General features: G+C 41.9%; 1 protein-coding gene across 1 annotated transcript; it reads left to right on the top strand.

The window, feature by feature from the left end:
• Positions 1-955: 955 nt before the first annotated feature.
• On the top strand, positions 956-6,783 carry LOC147903545 (uncharacterized protein At2g23090-like). Its single transcript, XM_087372606.1, has 4 exons — positions 956-1,080; positions 1,277-1,391; positions 6,250-6,290; positions 6,453-6,783. The coding sequence occupies exons 2-4, from the start codon at positions 1,313-1,315 to the stop codon at positions 6,570-6,572; spliced, it is 240 nt and encodes a 79-aa protein (XP_087228732.1). The 5' UTR covers positions 956-1,080; positions 1,277-1,312; the 3' UTR covers positions 6,573-6,783.
• Positions 6,784-26,184: the final 19,401 nt, after the last annotated feature.

Here is a 26,184-nt window from a genome sequence, read left to right as displayed (position 1 = left end):
TAAAAAAAAAGTGTGAGCATCTTAGAAAATTGTTTAATGAATGGCCCGAGATACACATCGCCTAATCCCACCCAATATGTGCCCAATGTAGAGGTGGTAGTCTTCAATGGGCAAAGTATATACACAACCACCCAAGCAAGAATCTTTGTAAAAATGCATTATTGACAATTTTTAATGGAGGACTGAAACTCTACTTGAGTTTGATTGGTTGGTAAGTGGGTGCCCAAATTTGGGAAGCCAACTATGACCGCCTAAGAAGCTACTTATCATGAGCACCAGTTAGTTACCACCTCAATGTAAGAGGTGTGGCGATGTGTAGAGGGTTCCTACCAACAAGGTTTTTAAAACTTTGCTTGGGCCACATCAACCCTAGCTTTGGGTAGCTTGGTGTGTATCGAGCCCAAGGGGGGTTTCACATTTGTCAAGATGGGTAAAGTGAGCCTCCTTGTCCGAACACGTATTTCATTCACACTTAGGTGGACGGAGGTGAACAAATGTAGAGGTAAACCCACCATTTCTTTAATTGCATGTGCAACAGGCAGCCCATTGACGTCGGATGGGATTCTACACAACGGACAAGTATTGCACTTCTCCAGATACAAAATGGGATCCTGCCATAGTAGGAAGATGCCCTTGCAAAAATAAGCACTCGTCCAGACGAGTGTGAAACTAACCTGAGGCTGGATTCACAAACGGGCACCCATGGGCAAGGAAGAGGGGCATACTTTCACATGTTGAGCAAAAAGTTTTCTTTGGTCCAAGACATAATTCGATGGGCGGCCGGCCACCCAAAGTACGGACGATCGCACAAACACTGATGTAGGTGGTCCTAGCCAACCAGCAGCAGCAACCATTTCGATCGAGCAATGCATTTTGGTGCGGTGGGCGATTGAGAATGCAAAAGCCGTGAGTGGTTGTGTTTGGACATTGTCCGGCGGTCGGTGTGCGAAGGTAGAAGCCAACCTTGGAGTATGGGAGGGATTGACAAGGTCAATGCTTCCAAGGTCAAAGGCCCCTCGAGGGGTAAGGGGAGGGGTGTGGGTTAAGACGTAGTACTCTAGTGCTCATCCAGTGCCGTGTGTAAGTGTCTCTTCATTGATTTCATGCCCGTGCCATCCATCCTTTCTCAATCTGCCATTTCAGCTCTGCTCCATCGCTGCCCAAATGCTTTGCTGAGTGGCTTTCCTTCTCTTGCCCTCTATTCTTTGCCTTTCTCTTCGTTGTGCACTCTACCTTGACATCAGTAGAAATTATTTCCCGACTTTCTCTCTTGCAGCTGTTTGCACACAGGTTTTTTTCGTCGATAGACGTAATGGGCGGTGGCAACGGTCAGAAAGCGAAGATGGCCCGTGAACGAGCTCAAGAAAAGGCTAGAGCCAGTGCTGGCAAAGGTTCTTTCAAGCTTTTATGTGTCGGCGCGTTTCTAAGTTTAATTATGCACCCATGCCGCGGGCATTTACAAAATTTTTATCCTTGCGCCAGGAGCATAGTTTTGGTAGTGAAGTGTCAATGTTGTTTTGTTGCTTTTTTCGTTAAGAAAGCGGAACCTTATCCCCGCTTTGGCATCAATTTTTCGTGCATGTGTCTCCCTGACGCCTTGGAGTAGAGCGGTTTTACTGAGCTGCCTCTGTGGGTGTGCATTCATATAACAACCGTCTTGTTTCCATCAAGATGTTTGTCAGTTTTCAACGAATGGCCTTTTTTTGGCGCTGTTGTTAAGACTTTCTGCAGTTCAAATTTTTATGTGCACACATTTATTGGCACGAACTGGCCTAGAGGGGTGCTTTAACAGCATCAGGATTGGGGTGATGAGAGCTACAATGACGATGCTAACAGAACCCTGCCTACACTTTGTCCTAATCGGACTGCTGACGCACACTCTTTCCTTTCTTCAATCATGGCCCAATAATTGGAGTGTACTACATAGGATTGGAATCTGATGACAAGGTTCAGCACCTAATGCCAGCGGAAAGAGGCCAGCATTAGAGACCATGTAGTGGCCAAGGCTGGGGCAGAGGTGAGCCCTAAGTAAGGGAGGGGCTGGGGGCATTTATAACCTCAGATTTGGTAGGCGAGGTTATAGGCCTGGTTTGCTGGCCAGTTGGCAATATTTTTGGTCGGCCCTGCTAGAGGCTGGTCAGCCAGCTAGTTGGGGGGGACAGAACCTGAGGTCCCCTCTGCCTATATAAAGGTCTGATGGGGTGCTGGAAAAGAAAGCTACTGAAGCCCACATAGGGAGCATGCAACCAGAACATTGTTTAAGGCAGAGGTAGGCGCAGGAAAAAGAGCTCTCCATAGAGAATCCCGGGCAGCATTTTTTTGCAGGTAGAAGGATCCTGAGGGAACTAGATGTGGACATGTTTTGGCTATTTTTGAGCTGCAGTATGTGGGGCTGCCGACCAGGGTAGTCTCTGCAAGCTATAAATGGTGTGCTGCTGGTGCCATTTCCTGCCCACCAGGGCCTGCACCAGCCAGCATACCTGCCCCAATCCAGGGCCTGTGCCAGCTATAACTGCTGGACTGGGTAGCTAAATTGGCTGCTGTAAAATAAACTCAAAAATAATCTTCTGTTTGCTGCGCATGTGGCAGTTCACAAACCGATCATAGGTGTCAAGATGGGGAGGTGACCTTTCCAACAGTAAACATATGCACATTGAAAAACAAAGAAATGGAAGTGAAATATCCATGAATAATCCATAAATAATTTGTAGGTTTATTACACTCATCTCGTTGCATTATGAGGTCACTCTTGATTGTCAAATAGGAGCTTGACATATCTAATTACATTCACGAAATTTCAATTGTGGACTAATTCTCAGTCAACCTTTTCCTATTCCTATCTATCATCACAATTTAAATTTGCCCTTTACCTCCCGACTTCTAACAAGACTCAGTACAAGGGTGGTATACTTTTGTACAAATGGGTGCTTATGTGTGTGGGTGTGTTCATACTTGCGCTCCACCATCCAGATAAAGACTTCACCCACCTCCAGCCCTCCATCTAGCCTTTCTGTATAGCTTTTACCAGGTCTTTCATATACCCCGACTAGTCGTGATCGACACTGACCGATACTCTCCATCCTACTTCACACCTATTCTCACTATTGGGCTACTTCATCTTGATGATTTTATTGCCGGGCTTGATGGGATACGGGACCGGGAGGGCTATTTCATGTCGCTTGCTTCCTGCATGTGTGTGTAAGGGCGTTTTACTTTTACAATGGTCTACACGCACGGTTGGGTGCAGGGAGATCATAGTAGCTAGTTCCAGAGGGAGTAAATGGTTTTAGGTTAAAGCTACACCGTTTTGTTTCGTTTTTTGCGCACATTCCCTGATTCATCTAGGTATATTTTATATATTCTTAGATAGTGTTGGGATGTTGTTCATCTTTGTTGATGTACCAAAGAATTTGACTCGATTTTGAGATTTTTTGAAAATAGAGGTGGCCTTGAGCTCTTGATTATAGCTAGCAGACAATCAATGCTCAAGTGTCTACAAATGAAAGAAATGGCAAAATAGAAAAGACCGTTGGAAGTAAGGAGCGCAATGCTGTGTCTCAGCATTTCTAGCAGTCAGCTAGGCAAGCAGTCAAGCACAAGAGTAATTTTTATAAATGAGTAGGCTATGGTATTTCAGACGTAATTACCCGTAATATCATTTTGTAAAGAGCCAATGTTACACTGTTGGGGGCAAGATTGTGGTGAGGTTGGAGAGCTGCAGAGTTCGGGGCAGGATTTTGGTGATCTGAGCTGCAGACCTGACAAATTTAAAGGGAATATGAATTATTTGCAATAGGCAGAATTGCACTTTATGCACCCGAAGGTAGCAGAGAGTATATTCTACTATCATACAAGCTGCCAATATTGCAAAAATGCACATTCTGGGTGTGATTTAGGCAAGGACATGAAGATGAATTTTCGAGGGTCATCTGTGTAGAGTAATGCGACATGATGGTGTGATGCATGAGAACGGTACAATGTGCTGTAGCTGGAGGGAGTTGTGTTGAAGAATGAAGGAAAATGGAGGAGTTACGCGGTCAAAAGTCCTGGATGAGATCTTAGGAGCACCAGCATGGTGGCTGCGTGAATGATAAACCCTGGCAGTAAGGTAGCAGGGAGAAAAAGATCAAATGCCTTGTAACAGTGAAGTATATGGAATGGAAGGGCATCCTATGTGCTGTCTGGGGAAATTGATGGAGTAATGTGCAGGTTGGAGACACGGTTATAGGAGGTCAAACTACTGCTTCAAAGGGAATCATACAGCCACAGGTTGACCAGAGGGGGGGTTTGGGCAGCAAAGGGATGGCAATGTCTTAGAAATGGTGGACAGGGATATGGGAAAGTGGAGAAATGGAAAGCAGCTTATTGGGAATAGCAAGGTAAATTGGTGCATCTGCTTTAGGTAGTAAGGTGGAGTAGACAGGTGGCTTAGTGTATTCTGTTGTGTGTGCTAGGTATTTGAGCAGTGCATTAGTTGGCATGTGTGTGCTAGGAATTTGAGCAGTTGATTAGTTGGCATGTGATTGGAGTTGAAGTAGGTGATCACCATCCAGGTGGTCTACACAGGAAAGCTGACCAGCTAATGGGTTCAAAGGGAAATCATAGATAGGGCTTGGCTCGGACAGTTGAGAGGATGCTACAAGAGCCATGGTTGAGGAGTATAGTCAGAGATGAAAATACAAAGATTAAGAAAAGCAACTTAGACTTGCTAGGAGCAGCATCGTGACCTGGTGCACATCATTTTTTGGGGCACTCCAAGAGACAGGAGTTCATATGGATCTGTGGAGGAAGCGAATGCAGAGAAGCTGTACAATGTGACAAAGTCCCACCAGTAGGAAGGCCATGCTTGATGGGGCTTTTTATACATATTGAGGTGGGACGCCACTGGGGTATTTGCCTTTGACGAGTTCTCTAGTGAGCTTCCCCTCTCTGGTCTTTGACTTCTACTGTGGCAGAACTAATAGGAGATGGAGAAGCAGGAGTAGATCTAATATCCACAGACATCTGTAACCGAATCGAAATGAAATGTCCTCTTAATGCCCTAAGGAGGCCCACATACAAGACCTACCAAGCAAAGCGAAACAAAAGTATAACAAGCAATCACTTGTTTGGAATGTCAAATAGCTGCTCACTGCATGCATAGGCCAGATGTCATTTCCCTTGTTTTCCTCCTGGTAAAATTTCCGTTGTTCCTTTCTTTGCTTCCAAATCTCCACAAGGTATCTACTAATATGTTTGCAGGATAATCGGAAATATCTCAGTGTAAGATTGGATATGTTGTCTTATTTGCGTTTGTATACTATAAAAGGCAGCATGGGGACTACAATTCTGAATGTCAAATATCTTTCGAATGTGCTTGTAGTGTTTTGCAGTATTAGCAATACATGAGCCTTGCCTCTACAGTTTCCCTTGGGTTTTGATAGACTACTGCCTTGGGAAAAGTGGGAATGTGTCACGCTAGGCCTAATCAGTAGATCTGTATTCACATACTGCACTACAGGAAGCGAAAATGGAGTGCATCAGAGCCTATCCATCTTGATTAATAGGTTTCAACTTTCTCACTTTGCTTTGCAGTGTTCCTATTTCTATATCGTCTATTAATCTTTTGCCATGCTTTATGTCACTGTCCAAGCTTGCTTGGTGGATGATCTTTTCCTTGAGAAGATCCTTGGATAATGGATTACAAAAGCAATGTTGGTTGCAACTTCTATTTACCACTTGTACAAGAACCATGGAGTTATCCATTCAAAAAAAAGGTGTAGCTTTGCTTGCTACCCTTTTTTTTCTTTTAGTCTTGTTTCAAGTCTTTTACAGACCCCCTTCTGAAACCAGGTAACAAATCAACCCTATGTTGTATCAGACCTAATAATACCAACTACAATACTCAGTATTGAGGGCCCCAAAGCTTCCTGATATATTGGCATACTTGAAAGATGAGCAAGATAAGCACCTGCTTTCCCTTTGGCTGGCTTGGCAGTTGTTATGGTTTATTTCCGTTGGTTATTGTCCGAGTCTCCTACACATGCAATCTGATTTCTAAATTATTGATAGTTTTAACATTATTGAATGCCAACATCTTGTACTATTCAACATCCACCTTGCATATTAATGTATGTTACAAAATGAAATCGACTTTTGGAATATTTGAGTGTAGAAGCTCTACATATTTGTCAATCTAAAAAAATGAGGCAAGTTATTGGCAATCAAATTTTTGCTAAAGTTTTCTGAAGGTTGATTCTTTGTTGGCAGGTAGCCAGTTAGAGTCCAATAAAAAGGCTATGACAATTCAGGTAAGTTGGGCATGTCCAGCAAGGAATTACAATACGGAATTGAGAATTTTGATTTGCTAATGAATTTCAAACTTTAAGGCACTTTCATTAAATCTTGTCTTGCTTTGATCACATTTCTCTACTAGCCTTTATAACTGGGGTCTGTATGTGTGGATTTCGTAGTGCAAAGTGTGTATGCAGACCTTTATCTGTACAACGAGTGAGGTGAAATGCCGTGAGCATGCTGAGGCAAAACATCCTAAAAGTGAGATTTCTCAGTGTTTCCCACACCTTCAAAAGTAGCATCAACAACATTGTGTGGACGCCTGCCTTAAGCAAATGTTATAGACAAAGGAATCTCTGTATTGTATTGACAGAAGGAGACTTGTATATATATATTTGTGGCTTATCCACTGCAAAATTGTAGTATTATGTTTTCTATAGTTGAGCTCATAGGATTATCACTGCACAGCTAAAGCAGAACCTTGCAATAAAATAAATGTGCTTGGAATAATTGTGGTATTTTTGGATGCTGATGTCCGAGTAACTGGGCACTAAAAGCTTGTTTCGTCTGACTACATGACTTCTGTGTGGCCTTCACAGTTGGATAATTCATTGTATTTTTCTAAATTGTGCACAAGTTACCCCACATCATTTACATTTTTAAGGCTGTAAAACTGGCATTGGCTCTATGCTGCTGCTTTGGAATATTTTTTGGGGAGGGTTGGCGGAGGGGGGGGGGGGGGGGTGGATAGTATTTTTCTCATATTGTAGAGGTTCTATAAAGGATGAGGATTCTCTGAATCTGATGTATCAAGGTTGAGGTTGTTGATGATGAATGTTATCTTGTGAAATATGTCAAGCCAAATATCTGCTGATTAAGTTTTTTCTTGCCTAGAAACAAATAGAAAGAAAGACATTTGAGAAAGAGAATCCCCTCAAGGACCCTCATAATTCAATCAGCAATAACAATAAGACAAATAGCACCCCTGAGCACAAATTCAAGCCCATGCCTTAGCGTTTGCAATCAATACCACTAGAACCAGTTCCCAAGGAACCTTTGGCACAGCATCTTGTGATCTATTGTGCAGATCACAGGAGCCTTGGCTCTCGATCTAGACTAGGTGATCCAATGGTCACTAAATGAAGCCACAATAGCTTGGGGCAGTCTTATATAGAAGAGCATCATGCTATAATAGTATCCATGGCTAAATATATCCAAATGGCCCTTGGCTTTTGTGGAAGTCCTCTAGATCCATGTTAGCTTGCTTTTCTTAACCCTATTGAATTAAGTCCAATTTGAAAATTAGCATCTAAGTATATATAACATTCTTCCCCTCTTCAAGCATTTCACACTTAAATGAAATTAAAAGCAATGACATTAGAGGGTATATGCAACAGAAGACAATTAAGCCCAGGAACTCACACAGTGGTGTACTATATGGAATCTAGACTTCTTTTCTTATGTGTACTTGAGATACATGTAGATGTGTAGCAAGTAAATGGACAATGCACAAGAGAGATGTAGAATCAATAAAACGATAGTCAACCTAGGATGAGGACACCTTTTGGGCTGTTTGCGGCACTTAGCCTTTTCCTTGTAGCTCTTGGTTCTTTTGGATGATGGCCCAAGTTTTGAATGATCTGTTGGTCCAAGGATTGTTTTCGGTGATTAGTATGTGTTCAGGACTGTTATTTTATTGTTTTTTTTGTTTGTTTGAAAGACTAGAAACATGCATTCACTACCTTCATTATACACCTCATTTGTTGTATCAGGATTAGCTCTGCTCGAAAAAAAGTCACCAACCCTAGTCCTTTCGTTGTGGATACTTTGATAAAAAAGGGGAAGCCATTTCTGGACTACGTTTGCATGTGTTTCTTGCAAGCACAAGATGGTTGCAGCAAGGATGCTTTTGGAGCTTATTATGTCCTCTTGGTGAAGCTAAAATGATTGTGTGTTCAGGCTTTGTAATGTTTTTTGATGGCTGTCTTTTGAACCAAAGTCCATTTGTCTGAGCGGCCGATTAGATTCTTCACGCAACCTTGACTGTTCTTCACACAACCTTGATTGAGCGATCGATTAGATTCTTCATGCAACCTTGACTGACTGTTCTTGCAAGACGTTTGCATCAGTTCTTATTTTCTTATTTGGAAAGGAAATGGAGGTTTGTCGGGTTGCGCACTCTTGATAATGTTGTGTAGACCAAGCCATGCGTCCTTATTCCTATATGATCAAATGCAAGCAATTCCAACGTTCGTCCTTGGGACCGATGGATTGTTTTGCAGGCTGTATTGAAAATTGCTTCTTGATGATTGTGTTGAGGTGGTTGTTTCTAATCTGGACCTCAGGGGTGATGCGTAGTATCAGTGTCCACACTATTGGCTTGTCTCGTCATCGTACAATTGCATGTATTCGTAGCACGCTCTTGCACTTGCCCTGTAATCATTCAGCTCTATCCAAACAATAGATCGTTTTTGCGAGATGTCTGAGCCTTTGAAGATACCGTCAGCACCATTCATAATGCCATCACTGATGTCAAGATTTCGTGAGCATATTTCAATGATCATTCCAGGTTTCAGGTGTAGTTGACTGTGCAAGCCAGCTATTTTCCTGAGGTCTTCGGGCATAGTTATTGTTTTGTTGCACGTCTTATGCCTAACATCAGTTGCCTCGAGAATGTGGCCCAGGCCATTTATGCTTTCAAACACAGCCGCATTGCATTTGTCCTTGGCGTTGTTGGTGTAAAATAAATGCAGGACGTTGTTCTTGTCCGGAGGGCCTCGAAAATGATTTGTATTAGGCTTTGGATGTCTTCGCTTGTCTGTGTTCTAGTCCTTATTTTGTTGAGTACTCCCAGAAACATGGAATTTTCTTCCCGCATTGACTAATGTAGCTCGTAGTATTTAACATGATTTCTCCAAAACGATCCCAACATAGATGTTGCCACGTGCTCAACAAAAATCCAGGAGTCTTTGATTGGGCTTACTTGGAAAAGATCTCCACAAAGCAAGACATCCACGCCCCCAAATGGTTTGTCCAGGTTGTGCTTTATCGCTCTCATTTGCATGTTCGCTACTGCAAGGAATGTATTTATTCCAACCAAAGATATCTCATCTATCAAAATTGCCTCAACATCTTTATATTGTATAGCCAACATTTGCAACTTCTCTATCGACAAGCATGTGTACAAACTCCTTAACAATGGCAAATGGAGGGATGCATGTATGGTGCTTTCGCCGATTGCCCGTGCCGCTTTGCCAGTGTACGCAAGTAGTAGGACTTTTTGCCAAAAGTCTTACTGTTGTAGATTTGTGCGAGTAGTGATGGCGCAATGCCTCCACTATTGCTATTGTGACAAATGTTCTCCCCGCCCGATATGAACAGGTGAAGCTACTCTTTAGGGTTTGTTCTTTTCCTTAGCATGATGTCGTCTAAAATGATTCATTGCCGGCGTTCATTTTTCTCAACATCTCATTGTATCTGTCATTGTGAAAGTCTTTTGGTTGTAGTGTTGGAGTCCATTGTAGTTTTTTCGTATTCCTGCAAGAGTTCATGTCGACTCCGAAATCGTATTTATCGCTCGAAGGTACATGCCTGTCATTGGAGTAATTGTTGTTCGTACATGTCTTTCCAAGTATCATCCAAAGTGTGCTCATCTTTTAGGAATGGTAAGTATAGCAAGCACAGTTCTCTATAATGATTTGCTTGTTCTTTCACTTGTTGTAATTATTGAACCATTTTATTTTCTCTCTTTTTCTTTTCTTGGTGTTTCCCTTTGCCACCGTATAGTTGCTTGCAAATGAAGCCAAGCATACATCGTGCAAGTTAGCTTGCCTTTTGGCATATTTTGTGATAATTTCACAAAAAAAGATGTCGATGCTTTTCAGTTTAGCAACTCCAGTTGAGCACGGTGCTTCAACAGAAGCATCCTCTCCTCGATCGGGTTCGTGTTTATGTATATAAATTCTCTTGTTGAAGTTGTCAGGGGAAGTGAAAGGCATAGGTATACAGCCTATTGGGCACTGATGTAATGTGTGTTTAGAATCACATTGTTGACTTTGTGGACACGCTCATCCGGGAGTGCATTTTCCATGATGCTTTGACCCATTGCTGACTTTACAACAATGATTGTTTCTTTGTCGACCTTTGTCATATTGGATGTACAATAATGACTTTGCGGACACGCTCATCTGCGGGTGCATTTTCCTTGATGCTTTGACCCATTGTTGACTTTACAACGATGAATGTTTCTTTGTCGACCTTTGTCATATTGGACGTACAATAAGATGCTGCGTCAAGATGAATTGGATATCAGTGTTTGCACCCCAAATCTTTGTCAAAGTTGGATTGAAATTGTTTGTGCAAGTGTCCTTTAGGTCTCTTTTCATGAGGACTTTTGCTTCGGAGAGGCTGCTCCTAATAGTGAGTTCGTAGTCCTCAACGGTTATTGGTATTGCCTAGAGGAAACCATCCAACATGAGTGCAGTAACTATTTTGTCTTGTAAAGCTTTTTTGAATTTCAAGTAGTTTGCTTTGTGCAAGCTCTTATTCATGTCGTCGGGTAAAGGTCTTAGGATTTTTGTTTGGTGCATAGGTGACCTCGAGAAGTCGAATCTGCATTTCTTTTTTTTTCTTTTGCATGTTTGTCTATGTCTGTGCGTTTGCAAATCCCTTTGGTCGATATCAAGTTTGGCATTATTTGTTGTGATGGATCTGCTCGGGGGACTCACAAGGGAAAACTTATGATATCACGTGAGTGTACAATAGGGGGGATTTTTCAGATGAGGCATAAGCTTATACATTAGGGGTGGGGGCCCTTTTTACTTTTTCCCAATCTTAAATTTAAGTTAAGGGGGACTTGACACCTTTGGGAGGGGAGAGGGAAGGGTGTATGGAAATAGAAGTTTGTACTCCCTAAACGTAAAAAGTACACACACATACACATTTGAATAGTGACAATGAGTCATGTACCGAGTCTGCATGAGCTAAGCCCAATCTATGGCTAGTTTTAGGCCATGGTACGGAAACAAATGAATATTACCCATTGGTGAATATTTGAAGAAGGTTTAATCTACATCATCTAAATTTTATTATGGTCTTATCTATATAATCAAGAAAGAATGTAGATTTAAGGGAAGGGGGACATAGTGTGCTTTTGGTGGTATCCTTATAAGCTTAAATAGGGGTGTTTTATTATGCTACATGGTTCACATTTGTTGTAACTGGGTGCGTCGTCTAACCATATTAAGCCATGATCATGTTCGCTCCCTCTGTTTTGAAATTCTGTCACAAAGAAGAAATCCAGTCTTGTCCCTAGAATGCTTTCATCTTGTTGTAACAAAGTCTTCAAAGCCCAGAACTTATGCACGGAATATTGTGCTCTTGTGATGGGGTCGGATCTAGTCAATTCTTCAGTTCTTGGACGTCGCAAGTCATTGTTAGTCTTTTCCAAGAAGCTACTCTTCCTCAACTCCCAGAGGCATTGCACCAGTGGCTCCCATTGTTTCTTGGCTGCGCGAAAAGCATGATAAAGTATGTCGGTGCTCCAAGCTACCTCACCATAGTAAACACATTTTGTTTTAATTGTTGCTTGTAATCCGCTGGGACGTCCTGAGTTATACAAAATCACAAAAGCCAATTCTAGATTGTAGTAGCCTCTTGATGTTTGTGTCCAACTTTGCTATCCTTGCCTCGAGTGTCCTCCCTTGTAATTGCGCCTTTCTCATGCGCACCCATGTAGATGATAGCAATTGCTGCACTAGGACTTTCATTGTCTTGAAGAATAGGTTCTCCATGAACAATGCAAATTGTCAATCCTCATTGCACAGCTCCCACTTGACTATGTCTTGATATCTTGTTTGGCCCATTCTCAAAGTCAACAACTTGTTGGGACGTGTAAATGCCATGTACAAGAGTGTCTGTTGCACCGTCAATTTCCATGGGCTTGTCATCCTTGTTTGTTTCCATTATTGGGGGTTCTTCTTCAACACATTGGAGACTGCGAATGTGGTCTAGCCATGTTTGATTCAATTACACATTGTTTTTCAAATAAAGAGGTGTGCTCAGGATTTCGTGCAGTGCATGCATCGTCAATGTTTGATGCACCAAGCCACTGCTATAGTTATGCTTATGCTGCATATGCCGTTTGATTGTGACAGTGATTGTTGCACTGTCAGACAAGAAGTGAGGTAGCACTTGTTGGGCCCTGTCAACGTCGGTAAAAAAATTCACGACACTCCCATGAAGGACAAGTTGCCCTTCATATGTTAGTTGCTTGATTTGTGCAAAAGGTATTCTTATTGAAATGCTTCCACTTTATTGAGTGTAGTAGTACTATTTTGTGCTATGGACATTTGCATTTTTGCTTTCGATAGCATGGGTGTTTTGTTTTTTCGAAGTTAACCATAATACATTGGGCACACCAGTTTCTTTAACCCCACTATTGGGCTTGAGGTGACATCGTTCTTTGCTTTCGATAAAATCTCAAGGTTTGTTGATGTCACTTTTGCCTTGAAAATCAAGCACCCATAGGAGCTACAAGCGGAACCTGGCGTGTCATCAATTTTTTGAAGGTATGCTCTTTGCGCTTTTGCATTATTTCTTTTTCGCTTCAATTGTTTTTTTAAAGTGGCATCGCATGTAAGTGGATGAGCAGGTGACTTGTTGCTGCCTTCTCGTCTTGGGCGGTTGTGGGCATTCTTGTCATCAAAGCTGCATCGTTTGCTCGGTATATCGCAGCTTTGAGCTTGTAGATCTTATTGTTGAGATATCGAGCTCCACTCGTGATATGCCAGGGTGACCGTTGTGCATTTATGTCACCGACTTGTTAGTTGCAGATGCGGTTGGTACACCGCCCATGAATAATAGCTGGATGACAACTATCCTTACATACTCTAGTTCATGGCTCAGTTAGTATGCCACCTTAGTTCGTTGAGTTTGGTTTGAGACCCACATATAGGGTTCTTCTATTTCTTTGTACTAGAGTTCTTTTGGCTTTCACAACTAAGAAGAGGAAAACTATTTTCAGCCTCCACCTTTGTGTGTATTCCCCCATTATGTATGTGAGAAAGCTGCAAGTGAGACTCCTTCCTTCTCTCCCACTATCTTCACATGGTATCAGAGCCTTGTTCGTGGTAAGGAGCTCAAGAAAGCAAACCAAGTTCACGGTGTCCGGTAAGAGGACCAGTGTTGCTTTCCTTTTTCGAGTTTGGGAGCAAATCTTTGCAGGTAGCATAGCCGGAAAGTACAAGAGTGCATTGTCTCAGGTTGAGATGCCCTTCGTGGTGTGGTGAGAGGGCAATATATGCTGTGGGATAGGGCAAAGCCCTTGGCGACTTTATTTTTCTGTTTTGAGGCCATTTCGGAGCCCATTTTGGAGGCGCAAGTTCTTCGCAGGCACTGAGAAAAAGGCCCTGTTTTTGCTGTGCGACCACTTCTCTGCAGGTTGGTGAAAAGTTGCCGCAGAAATTGCATCGTATGCCTGTGCGCAAAGATACTAGGAGTTATAGAATCATCCTTATTGCCTATTGATGCAAAATCGTCACTAGGAAGTGACTATGTGGTCAAATACCACTTTCATCGGTTTTGCATATTTGCTTATGTGAGGCAGAAGCTGTGTTTTTTGCAGTGATAGAATTTTTTACAGTGTTCTGTAATGGTGTCTGATTCTCTTTCACAGATTGTCATTGAAAAGCTTCACAAGAATAACTTCCAAGCATGGAAGTTAGAATGACGAATTTCCTTATGGGAAAAGGCTATTGGGAGTTCATTACAGGAAATAAAGAAGAACCAGTTCTTCCTAATGTTCCGAATCAATAGGAAATGCAGGCATTTAAAGGATGGCATGAGAGAGCCAGAAAAGTTATGTATTGGTTGTTTATCAGTATTTCGGATTCTATGATTGTGCATATTAAAGATGCAAGTATGCTAAAGGAGGCATGGGATACTTTGGCAAAAATGTATAGCACAAATACGCAAGCTAGGAAAATGCAGCTCAAGCAGGAGTTGCACAATGTGCAGAGAGAAAATGAGCATCAATGACTACCACATAAAGGTGAAGAAAATTGCAGATGCACTTGCTTCCATTGGGTCGCCAGTGGAAGATGATGATCTAGTTTCTATGACCTTGAATGGTCTAGGAAAGGATTATGCACAGTTCCGGACATCCATTGCCATTCGTGAAAAATTTCCTGATTTTGAGGAGTTGTTTGCTCTTCTAATTTCTGAAGAGTAGAGAAATGGTGGTGCATCTTCTTCAGGAGGAACTTAAAAAGAAACTGTCTTCTACTCAAATGCTGGAAGAGGTAGAGGCAGAGGTAGAGGAGGCTAATCTGGAGGCCATGGTAGAAATCAGAATATCCAGCAAACTTAAGAAAACCAGTCCTTTGGAGGAGGACGTGGTAACTCTAGAGGCAGGGGGAGCCAAAGGGGTCATGGTGGATGGCAGAGAGGCCAAAATGCAAATAGCAATGTTGAATGCTACTATTGTGGTAAAATGGGTCATATGGCTAACGACTGCTACAAAAAGCAGAATGACATTATGAATGGAAAATTGCAGCAAGGCAATTATGCATCTTCTAGTAGACAGGGTGATGACAAAAATGAGCATCTATTTATGGTGCAGCACATGACCAATTCTGTGACAAGTGCAGAAGAATGAAATGATGTGTGGTATGTTGACTCAGGTGCATTAATCCACATGACAGGTCATGCAGATTGGATGCAGGAGTTGTGGAGACTGGTGATGATACTGCACATCCTATTGTGCAGATTGGTAAAATTCCTTTGTCTATGCAGGATGGGAAAGAGAAATACCTGTCTGATGTATTTCATGTCGCGAACATCACCAAGAACCTGGTTTCTGTGGGTCAAATGGTTGAGCAGGGCTTGCAAGTCAGATTTAATCCTCATGGATGCTTTGTTGAGGATATGAAAAATAATGGTCGCCTGATAGCAAAAGGAAATAAGAAAGGTAGGATGTTTACGTTGGATGCAGACATGCCTGAATTGAGTGCAGCAATGTTTGCACATGGGACTGATGTTGTTGCAGATATTGATATCTGGCATAAACGCATTGGTCATGTTAATGTACAGTGACTTAAATCAATGCAGGCCCAAAATATTGTTGCAGGATTGGCTAAATTCAAGGTTGCAGAAATGCATAAAGTATGTGAAGCCTATCAATTTGGAAAATAGGCAAGGAAACCATTTCCTAGGCATGTTCAAGAGAGTAAGAAGCCATTGGAACTAATCCACTCTGATGTGTGGACTACTAAAGCTGCATCTATTAGAGGCTATCATTATTTTGTTACTTTTATTAATGACTATAGCAGAAAGGTTTGCAGATGGTTCTGTGAACAGATACAAGGCAAGATTAGTTATCAAGGGGTATGCATAGACATATGGCATTGATTATGAAGAAATATTTAGTCCGGTTGCAAGGATGGCAACCGTAAGAGAAGTCATTGCTATGGCTGCATCAAAGCGATGGTCTTAACATCAGATGGATGTAAAGAATGCCTTCTTGCATGATGATTTGCAAGAAGAGGTCTTTATGGAGCAGCCACCAGGTTATGTTCATGCTGCTCATCCTGAGTTTGTTTGCAGGTTGAAGAAAGCCTTGTATGGCTTGAAGCAAGCACCTAGAGCATGGTCTAACAAGATAGAACAGTATCTTGTCACTATTGGCTTTCAGATTTCCAAGGCAGATTTCTCACTTTCTGTGAGAAAAACAGAGAAAGGTATTATGCTGCTTGTCATTTATGTTGATGATTTGATCATCATAGGTGATAGTGATGAAGATATCCTTCATGTGAAAATGCTATTGAAGTAGAATTTCAAGATGAAGAATTTGGGAGAGCTGTGTTATTTCTTGGGCATTGAGGTGATTAGATCACCAAGTGGGATACACCTCTTGCAGAGGCAGTATGGATTGGACATGCTATCGAAATATGGGATGACATGCTGTAAGCCTATTTCAGTTTCTTTGGAGCAGAATGTGAAGTTGAGCACAGATGCAGGTGAGCTTCTGGAAGGCCCTACTATGTGTAGACACATAGTAGGAAGTTTGATTTATATGACTATTACCAGGCCAGATTTGAGCTATGCTATTGGATTGGTAAGTCAGTTTATGCAGGCTCCAAGGAAACCCCATTTGGATGCAATTAGACGCATACTCAGGTATGTGAAGTCCACATTGCAGTATGGACTATTTTATGAGGTTAGGGTTCAGATACAGTTGCATGGATACACTGATGCTGATTGGGCTGGTAGTATTTCAGATAGATGATCTACCAGTGGATATGTATTCTCTTTTGGGAGTGCTGCAGTCACTTGGAGCAGCAAGAAATAGCCTACAGTTGCCTTGTCGAGCACAGAGGCTAAGTACAGGGGTGCAGCAATGGCTGCATGTGAGATAGCTTGGTTGCATAAGCTACTATATGATGTGCATCAGTCTACAGATGGGCCAGTTGTCATTTATTGTGACAACATGAGCAGTATACACTTGGCAAATAAACCAGTCTATCATGCTAGAACAAAGCACATTGAGGTGCATTATCACTATGTGCGGGAGAAGGTTGTACTAGGTCTTATTGATCTAGTTTATGTTAGTAGAGAGGATCAAGTAGCTGACATATTCACAAAGGCATTGGGTGCAAAGAAGCTGCGCAAGTTCAAAGACCTGCTTGGTGTGCAAGAATTGGGATTGAGCTCGAGGGGAAGTGTTGAGATATCGAGCTCCACTTGTGATATGCTAGGGTGACCATTGTGCACTTATGTCACTGACTTGTTAGCTGCAGATGCGGTTGGTACACCGCCCATGAATAATAGCTGGATGATAGCTATCCTTACATACTCTAGTTCGTGGCTCAGTTAGTATGCCACCTTAGTTAGTTGAGTTTGGTTTGAGACCCACATATAGGGTTCTTCTATTTCTTTGTACTAGAGTTCTTTTGGCTTTCACAACTAAGAAGAGGAAAACAATTTTCAGCCTCCACCTTTGTGTGTATTCCCCCATTGTGTATGTGAGAAAGCCACAAGTGAGACTCCTTCCTTCTCTCCCACTATCTTCACACTTATTGCATGTAGCCTTCAAATTATGGCCATTCCCTTGTGGGTTTCTTCATAGGTTTTGGCTATGTCCTTTGCTAGTATGTCCATGTTTCCTTGAAGGAGGTGCTTCAAATAAAGCTCATCTTCCTCTCTCCAAATGTTATATGCCCTCTTTATTTGTACATCATTTTTTATTGGTGAAAGTATCTACAGTGGATGTTTTTCAACGGGTTTGGCCTACAATGTGCATTGCAATCTCAAGGCAAAACATATGCACAAAAGTAGGAAAAGAACCATGGCAAAGGAAGCTTGCAGTAAAGTGGAACAAAGGATCGAAAAGAAATAACTTGTGGCATATGCACAATGTGTGGTGGCACGTGGGAAAGCCCATCGCTATGCAGCCTCTGTGAATGATGTCATGCACCTTGAGCTGTTGATCATAAATTCATCTTTGGGCCTCTTCTCAAGCAGCATGGACCTGGTTGCAACTACATTGCGGTTGTAGAAGTCTAGAAAAGGGCAATGAAATCCAAGCACCTTGTCAACGTGAGGCCCTTGAAGCTGGATAGTGACCTGATTGCCATCATGCAGAAGAAAGCATCCTTTCAGTGAAGGGATTTGAGAAATGGCCTGGATACTATCGCAGCTATAGTAGTAGGGGCATGCTAGATCTCTATTGACTTGAGTCCCACTGCATGCTCACAATGGTACTCAACGAAAGAATTATTCAAGCTGATTAGATGCAGAACACCTACAACCTGCAAGAGGAGGATATCTGATCGATTTGCGTAAAGACAAGCATTGAAGGGCATTCGTGTACGTTCAGAGGAAGCATTACCTTTTTCCTGTAACCTAATTGGGACACTTGGCATGCAAATACTTCTTGCAGGCTCGCTGAAAGGCTCCCTTCAAGAATTTCTCCCAAGATCGTGAAATCAAACATGCATATTGTGTGCCTTGCATGCATGTAGGACATGTTCTTTGTATTGTACATCACCACACCTTCATCAATGAGCTCTTCTATTAGGCGGGCAAGTGTGACCCTTCTGTTAGCAACAACGAAAGATAGCTACCACAAAAAAGAACATGAAGTGGGGGGGGGGCAATGAGCATATTAAAATGTAAAGTTAATTTGTTCTTATTGTGGCATGGTCCTCCGGATTTAGCCTGTTCAGCGATGATGACTTGGTCTATTGAAAACCAATGGAGATCTACTTTTACAACTACTAAGGCCAAAGTGTCAATAATTGAAGTAAAGGGTGCCCTCATGTTATCAATTTGGTTTGCAACACTTGATCACATTATCTGGAACAAAGGAAATCTCTCCATCAAATGGCTCCCCCTTAAAGACTGTGGTTGTGCCATCAACTCATAAAGAGAAAGATGATGTCCCTCCCTCACCAAAGGCACACTTGATAATGGTTGGCCCTTCCACTTTGATGAAATCATCTACTTGGAAAACGCCTTTGAGGTCTATAACATATGCATGGGGAACATGCAATTTGATCATCTCGAAAAACACAGAATTTGTCATGTCAACGCACATGTACACAGGATATGGAACATCCTTTTCTTTGAAAGTCCCATAATTTGCCAAGACTTTTCCCCAAAACAATGCTAAACAAACTCTGATAGGGCGCTTATCGAGAGCACTGGCAAGGCATGCAAATTTTGGGGGTTTGAGCTTATGGGCACATGTGTTTTGCTAGGACCACTGCCATCTTCCATCCAATGCATGCGATTGGCTTGAGGGACGCTCTTTGGATTGACTTTGGTAAAACTTTTGATGGGGGCTCACGCATCGCGTTCGAGCTAGTTGGCAAATGGCATAGCGCAAGGGCATATGCAGCAATCAGGTTTTTCCTAGGAATAAAGGCAAATGAGACTCACGCAAAGATTCTTGTTTCTCCATTTCATATGAATTGTTAAAACCCAAATGTAGTGAATGTTGTCCAAGTAATTCCACATGAGCATAGTGGCCATTTCTTGAGGATATTTAGTTCATCTTCCTTTTCACCATTAGGGGAGAATTGGGGTCTCAAAAGGGCCTCATAAGGAATGGATTAAGAAATGGATTAGTCCTAATGAAAGGGCCAAGGTAGGTCCCAAAAAGTCCTGACCCCCCCTCACCTAGGTGTGTTAAGCCCAAAAGTGACCCCACCTCTTACACCTCCTACACAACTCTTACTCCTGGGTGGGAACCAAAAAATTTAAAATTCAAAATTATAATTTTGAATTCCCTCCCTCCTCTCTCCTCCCTCCCTCCCTCCTCCCTCCCCCTCCCTCACTCCCCCTCCTCACTCCCTGCTCCCCCTCCCTCCTCCTCCCCCTCCTTCCCTCCCTACTCCCCCTCCCCCCTCCTCACTCCCTCCTCCCCCTTCCTCCTCCTCCCCCTCCCTCCCTCCCTCCTCCACGCCTGCTCCTCCTGCTCTCCCCCTCCCTCCCTCCTCCATGCATGTTCCTCCTCCCCTCCCCCTCCCTCCTCCTCCATTGCTACTCCTCCTCCCCCCTCCCTCCTGCTCCTCCCTCCTCTCTCCCTCCTCCTCCACGCCTACTCCTCCTCACCCTCCACACCTGCTGGTTTGCCCCCCTTTCCTCCTCTTCAACTATTGGTCCTCCCTCCCTCGTCCCTCCTCCTCCTCGCCCTCCCTCTTCATGCGTGCTGCTCCTTCAAGCCTGCATATCCACACCTTCTCCTTCTCTACACTCCTTTAGTCATGGCACCATTCGAGGACGTCTCCAACAAGTACCAGGTTCACTTAGAGTTGGAGGTTGAATATGCAAGCACACATAGTCTGGGATTGAGGGGAGATTCCAAAATCCACAGTCTTCATTTGCAAAAGGAAAGAAGCATCTTGACCTTTGGGTAGAAGGATCCTTGTATCCTTTAGATCCTGCCTACCAAAAGAGTCCTCCTTTCCATACAATGCATGAGCTAGTTCAGTTTGTTGGAAATGGACATGTGGGGTTGCTTGGTTATTGCAATTGGTTAAACAATGCTCAGTCAATGGCTATGCAAGCAAGCGAGATGGGCAGAGCCCAAACAGAGATGCTATCACATTTAGGAAATAGCACCATTGTTGCAATGCATACCTCTATGCAGGATCTTCAAAGGAAGAACCAAGATCTTCATGATAAAGCCAAAGCATTGGACTTGGAGTGAAATGCATTGGACTTTGAGTGACATGAGTTAGAAGAGTCACTCTGTAAGCTAGCTGAGTCCAAAAAAGGCTTGGAGAGATCTATATACAATCAAATTCGATGAGCCATAGAGAAGGAACGAGAGAAGGCAGAATAACAAGTGCAAAAGATGAAAGAAACACCTTTGGGATTGAAGGAGAGGAAAAAAAGGTACTTACATAACATGGATGCATTGGCACCCATTGGTGGTGCTAGAAAGAGGAGAGTCTGGGCTACAAGGTTGGTTATCAAATGTTCGAATGAAATTACACTCTTTTGTGCTACACTGTTTGTGACTAAGTTTTCTTGTATTCTTCTTTAATTTTGTTGCAAGTTGCTTAGATTATGTGTCTCACCATAGGAATCTTTGCATGTATAATGCCACAATTTGTTGAGCAGACAGACAAGAGGCATTAGCAACGACTTTTGATAAATGAGCCTCATCATATCTTGTCCATATCATGTACATGCATTTCATAATAATGGGTACCAATGGAGTGAAGGTAATCGGCAATGTGAAATCATTCATGAAGATGACATGGTTGTTTTGTGGGTTGCAAATATAGGCCTTGTATAGCTTCACCTCTTCCATTTAATTGGTGCTCAATACATTGAATGAGTCAATGAATGTGCATGATAGTCGTCTCAAGTAATCCAAGATTAATGCTCTAGAGTTGAATGAATTTAGCAAGAGCTTAGCTACATCTTCTTTCATCAATAGTGTGTCCTAAATATTCCTAGAGGATGTAAGCACCGTGTGCCAAGTTGTTCTCTCCACTATCATGGTAGTGAAGGTATGCCAAACCACCATATCAAGTAGGCACTCATAGTTGTATGATGGATGAAGCTCATTCAAGCAAGTGAGGATGTTAGTGTTGGAGGGTTTTGGACATTGAACTCATTGTTCCACTACACATTGTATGTGTCAAAGTTGATGTCTATATCTATTTCTATCTTTTAAAATTGTCTCTTCTATTTTCTAGAAAGTGTTATGCAAGCAAATCACCAGGCAAGTCAATGCATCCACGATAATCCTTCTTGATAAGCCACCTTCTTTGCAATCAGTACTGTGTTCAATGCACTGTTCATGGAGCAATTTCCCGGGGCACGTCATGGGAGTCATACAAGAACATTCTTTACTCATCAAAATGTTGTCATTTGCTTATTTTCCATACTTGCAACCATGTAGTCAATCATTATAATGAAATTCACCTATGTCAACATTGCAAAAAAGGGTTCAACAACTACAAGAAATCAAAATGAAGATGATTTATTTCAAGAGGGCAAGAAGACACCATATAATCTAAGATTCATATGACAAATTAGTGCCATGAATACAAATGGAAAACATGAACCGAATCTATGCAATCTCCTCAAAAGCGATAATGAAGCCCAAACTTTTTATCATGAAAGTGCATGTAAGTTAATGAGCTGACAATGGAGACCCAACAAGTCATTATGTGGCTCCCTTTGACTTGGATAGCAACGTGTGAACCATCACATAGCAAGACATGACCCTTCAAATTCAAAGAGGGCATGCAAACAATCTCCTGCTCAGCATTCCAAGTGTAGCAAAACGGACGAATGGGGTCACGAGTAACTCAAGATCCTCCATAAGATGCACATTGAAACTCCACTAGCAGTGCTCCTATGCAAAACATTTGCAATGTGTTGTAAGTACGTGATAGTCATAGTAATGAAATGTGAAAAAGGTATCACAACTACCTTCTGTCCATAGCAAAGATCAGAGACTTGGTGCGTGAATGCCTCCTTCAATGTATCTCGAAGACTATCCTCAAGAACCACTCCCAAGATGGCGAAATCAAAGACCCGCAAGGAATGCCCTGCACTCATGAAGGAGAGATTCTTTGCAACATACATGACAACTCCATTTTCAATGAACGCTTGCACCAAAGGAGATAATGTGTTCCTTCATTCACCTACGAAGGATAGCTGCATGCAGTAAAGTTTGCTCAGTGAGCGTCCACATGGTTTGCAAAGGAGATTAGTAGATCAACCTTTTGGTTAAGGCACTCACCATAGCATGATCCTTAGGGTTTGGGTCGTCTACAACAATAATTTGATAAGTTGATATAGGCCCATCAAGATCCACCTTGATGATGACAAAGAAAATAGAGTCCATCGCGGTCGTAAAACTTACTCTCAGAATACACACATTGATTGGTATGTCATGGGGGAAGCATATATCACTATCAAAGGGCTCTCCTTTTAGAACACTAGTGGTTGGATCAACATGTAGTGACACATAGGAAGTGCCACCCTCTCCATTTTTCATCAAATGAAATCACTATCAAAGGGCTCTCCTTTTAGAACACTAGTGGTTGCATCAACATGTAGTGACACATAGGAAGTGCCACCCTCTTCATGTTTCATTAAATGAAATCTTTCAGTTTCTATGTTGGTAAAGCACCCAAATTGGAGTGATGTTCAAAAGTACGAGTTATTTCAGGCCATCATAAGGACTACAAGCTATTTTAGCCCACAACAACTGGGCAGGCAGCTACTATGTAGAGGAAGTAAATGGTGAGTGGATGTTTGATGGTTACGCGTAGTAGTATGATGTTTGCAAACCTGAGAGGTAGTAATGTTGAAATATCGAAGTGGACGAGAAGTGGACAAGAAGAGTTGGAATACATGATCAACACTGAAGTGGAGTTTCAATAGTATTAATACTGGACCAATATTATAACAGCAATAAAAGTTGTAAAAGTTTTACGAATACAAAGACTTCAGAAGCATTCTTGCTTTGATATTCCAAAAATGGTCATAAATCTTTTCATTCGTATCAAAATTCAGTAGTCCTGAGGTGAACAATAATAGCAAAAAATACTTGATCTACATTGAAGTGGACTTTTGATACCAATAATGTTGTAGCAATATTATAATCACATCAAAGTTTAGAAAAGTTTCACGAATACAAAAAAAGAAGAGGTCCTACCTTAATGAATACAAAATTCAGGACTCCTGCAAAGGTATGACTTAACAGTAGTTCAAAATTAGAAGTCCTGTCCATGTATCAAAAATGGACCTCCATGCAAGTAGTCTATACTATGTCCCTATTTTTATGGAAGTAGTATTTTCTTGCAAATGATGGATTTGCATGGAGATTGTTGTAGCCACTTGTCGAGTCAGTTGTGTTGAAATATTTTATGAATTTTTATTCGAGTGTGTCTGCCTTACTTTTTTAGTCTATTGTCGCTAGGACTTCTGCTTTCTGTAAAATTTTACAAAATTTATAAAGCCCATAATGTTTTTTAAAAAAATATCCTAAAGGAAATTTAAAAGTCCTTATCTAAGAGATTTTTTACTATTTTGGTGTAACTTTGGAGGCCATATGAGAGGCTTTTGATGTAAGATAAGGCAAACTTGTCAGAACAAAGATTGAGGATCATGAAGGACAAAGACAATGAGATTTCTTTTTAGGGTGATCTCATGGAGCACGATAAATTATAATGCTACATCCTTATCACTAGGGCCCCAAGGTATACTAATGCAATTAATTCCTTGATGCATGTAAGCAACATGTAAGTCTCCCTATTAAAAATACACCCCTCTATGCACTACCATGCTATGTTACATGTTAGCATGTATCCTCTAGGGGATGTCCTATGTGAGGTTTGGAGGGGGTGGTAGTCCTTGAAATTATACATGCAAGAAAAGACATGATGATTCGCTGGCACACCAAGGTGACTACTTGGCAAGACTAGTTGGATGGCATGATTTCATTCATGAAGGAGGTTGCGCTTGTATTTTCATGGCTCTTGACCTTTCGAGTTCTTTTAGGACTGCACATGTCTTGGTAGAAGAATGTAGAGGCTTCCCATGTCAAACTGATACTATTCACCATGATGTAGTCTATGACTTCCTTACTAGTAGCTTTGTTGGTTCTTTGACCTGCCTGACAAGTGATTGGGTCCATAGTTGTGTTAGAGTCCTTGTACCACCAAAAAACCCATTAGGGGTGATGCGTGTCTATCCAGAGTCATTTTCTATGTTCAAATAAGAAGAAAGTGATATCTTTGGTCACTAGTGCTTTTTTTTCCCCAAGAAAAGAGGGTGTATTATATTATATTAGAATATAAGTTTTTGCATCATGTATCTCTACCCCATTAGAGAACAAAATCAGGGAGAATTAGCAAGTCCAGTCAACATAACAAGCGAGGTAGATCCTCTGCCTGTTGCAATCAAAAAGGAGAAATTTCCACCATTGATATTGCTATCAATCCGTTTCCTCTCTAAGAAAAAGTTGAGGGTGATAGATGACACTAACAACCATTGGGTCAACAATAGCATCTAAGAGCCTGTATTCCCTCCTCTCTTTATTCAACACAAATTGTATGGCGAACCACCATGACTTGGTCTCTGCAACTGAAACCTACACCTTTTGGGGTGGGAAGTGTTGGGGAAACTTGGATCAATGGGTCAACACCTTCCTTTTCCACCTAATTTATACTGCCTGCCCTACCTACACAATATGCAATCTATGATGACCTAGCCTCTTGTAGAAAATTTGGGAATCTTCCCATTTGGAGTAATAGGAGAGGATACCAAAACACCAAGGCTAGATGGTCCAAGGTAAAATGATGGTTTAATGCGGGGGGGGGGGGGGGGGGAGAAACTTTGAATGTAGGGACTTGCAAATCAGATTGAGGGGCAAGGAGGGGCTCACCATGCCTCTCCTCATATGATTCTTGGGCAACAAGGGTAGTGGAAAGTAACCCAAAAATGGACGAAATGCTCCAAGGGGGGGTTCTTTCTTCTCCCTTTCCTGCACAGGTGACTCCTTTTGTCCATCTTCATCTCTATCAAATGCTTCAGCAATTTGATCCAAATTTCTACAAATAAATTAATAAAGGCAACATCTTTTTCTAGGTAGCTATGAATTTGCTATACCAACAAATCCACCTTCTTCAAGTTCTTAGCATGGGTTTGAAGTCAACCACAATTTAGTAAAGCATATCCTACATCTACATATTCCCCTCTAAAATAATTAGAATATATTTGAACCCAAATGCTCGACAAGACATTGCTCCTAAGACAGAGTCCAGTCAACAAGTACTCTTAAGGGAAAATCCCCCAAAAGGATGTAGGCATAATAGAAGTGGGAAAGAGAAAAATTTTTCCTAACCATATCCCAGACTCTTAAGGGAAAATCGCCCAAAAGGATGTAGGCATAATAGAAGTGGAAAGGAGGAATATTACTCCTAACCATATCCCAGACTTTAACAGACTATGAACAATTCCTAAAAATATGGGGCATGTCCTCCAGTGATCTCTGATATTGTAGGCATTTGCCATCACGATGGCCAATCCTCCTTGCTCTACTAGTAGCTATCCATACCACTTTGTGGAGTATTAGCCATAGAAAATAGTCTTTTTCTCAGGTATGTCTCTCTGCCACACTCTATCAAATCTTTTAAGCCAGGTTAGGGTATTGTCTCTCCTGTGCCACCTTCCATTTACGTCCTCGAGCAATTCTCCTAATTGTCCATTATGACTAGAATTAGGAGGGGGGAGTTTTTACCTAAACCCTTTCATAAAGATAAGTTGAGAGAGGATTTTCAATGTCACCCCCCTATTAAGTAAAAGTTGTAAGAAGGATCGCGGTTATCAAGAATTCAAGTCTGAACCTAAAGTTTTGGGGTCTTAGACTATGTAATG

The sequence above is a fragment of the Dipteris shenzhenensis genome, chromosome 3 (assembly GCF_047967505.1).
Source record: "Dipteris shenzhenensis isolate YYH24624 ecotype China chromosome 3, Dip_SZ_1.0, whole genome shotgun sequence".
In the NCBI taxonomy this organism is placed as follows: Eukaryota; Viridiplantae; Streptophyta; class Polypodiopsida; order Gleicheniales; family Dipteridaceae; genus Dipteris; species Dipteris shenzhenensis.
The sequence above is the reverse complement of the archived record's forward strand: the minus strand, read 5'-3'. Positions and strand labels throughout refer to the sequence as shown.

Bases quoted from the DNA above. Each gene is read 5' to 3' on its own strand.
- LOC147903545 (XM_087372606.1), top strand. From the start codon at position 1,313: ATGGGCGGTGGCAACGGTCAGAAAGCGAAGATGGCCCGTGAACGAGCT. The intron at 1,392-6,249 runs GTTCTTTCAAGC...CTTTGTTGGCAG, and splicing joins TAGAGCCAGTGCTGGCAAAG to GTAGCCAGTTAGAGTCCAAT. The intron at 6,291-6,452 runs GTAAGTTGGGCA...TGGATTTCGTAG, and splicing joins AAAAGGCTATGACAATTCAG to TGCAAAGTGTGTATGCAGAC.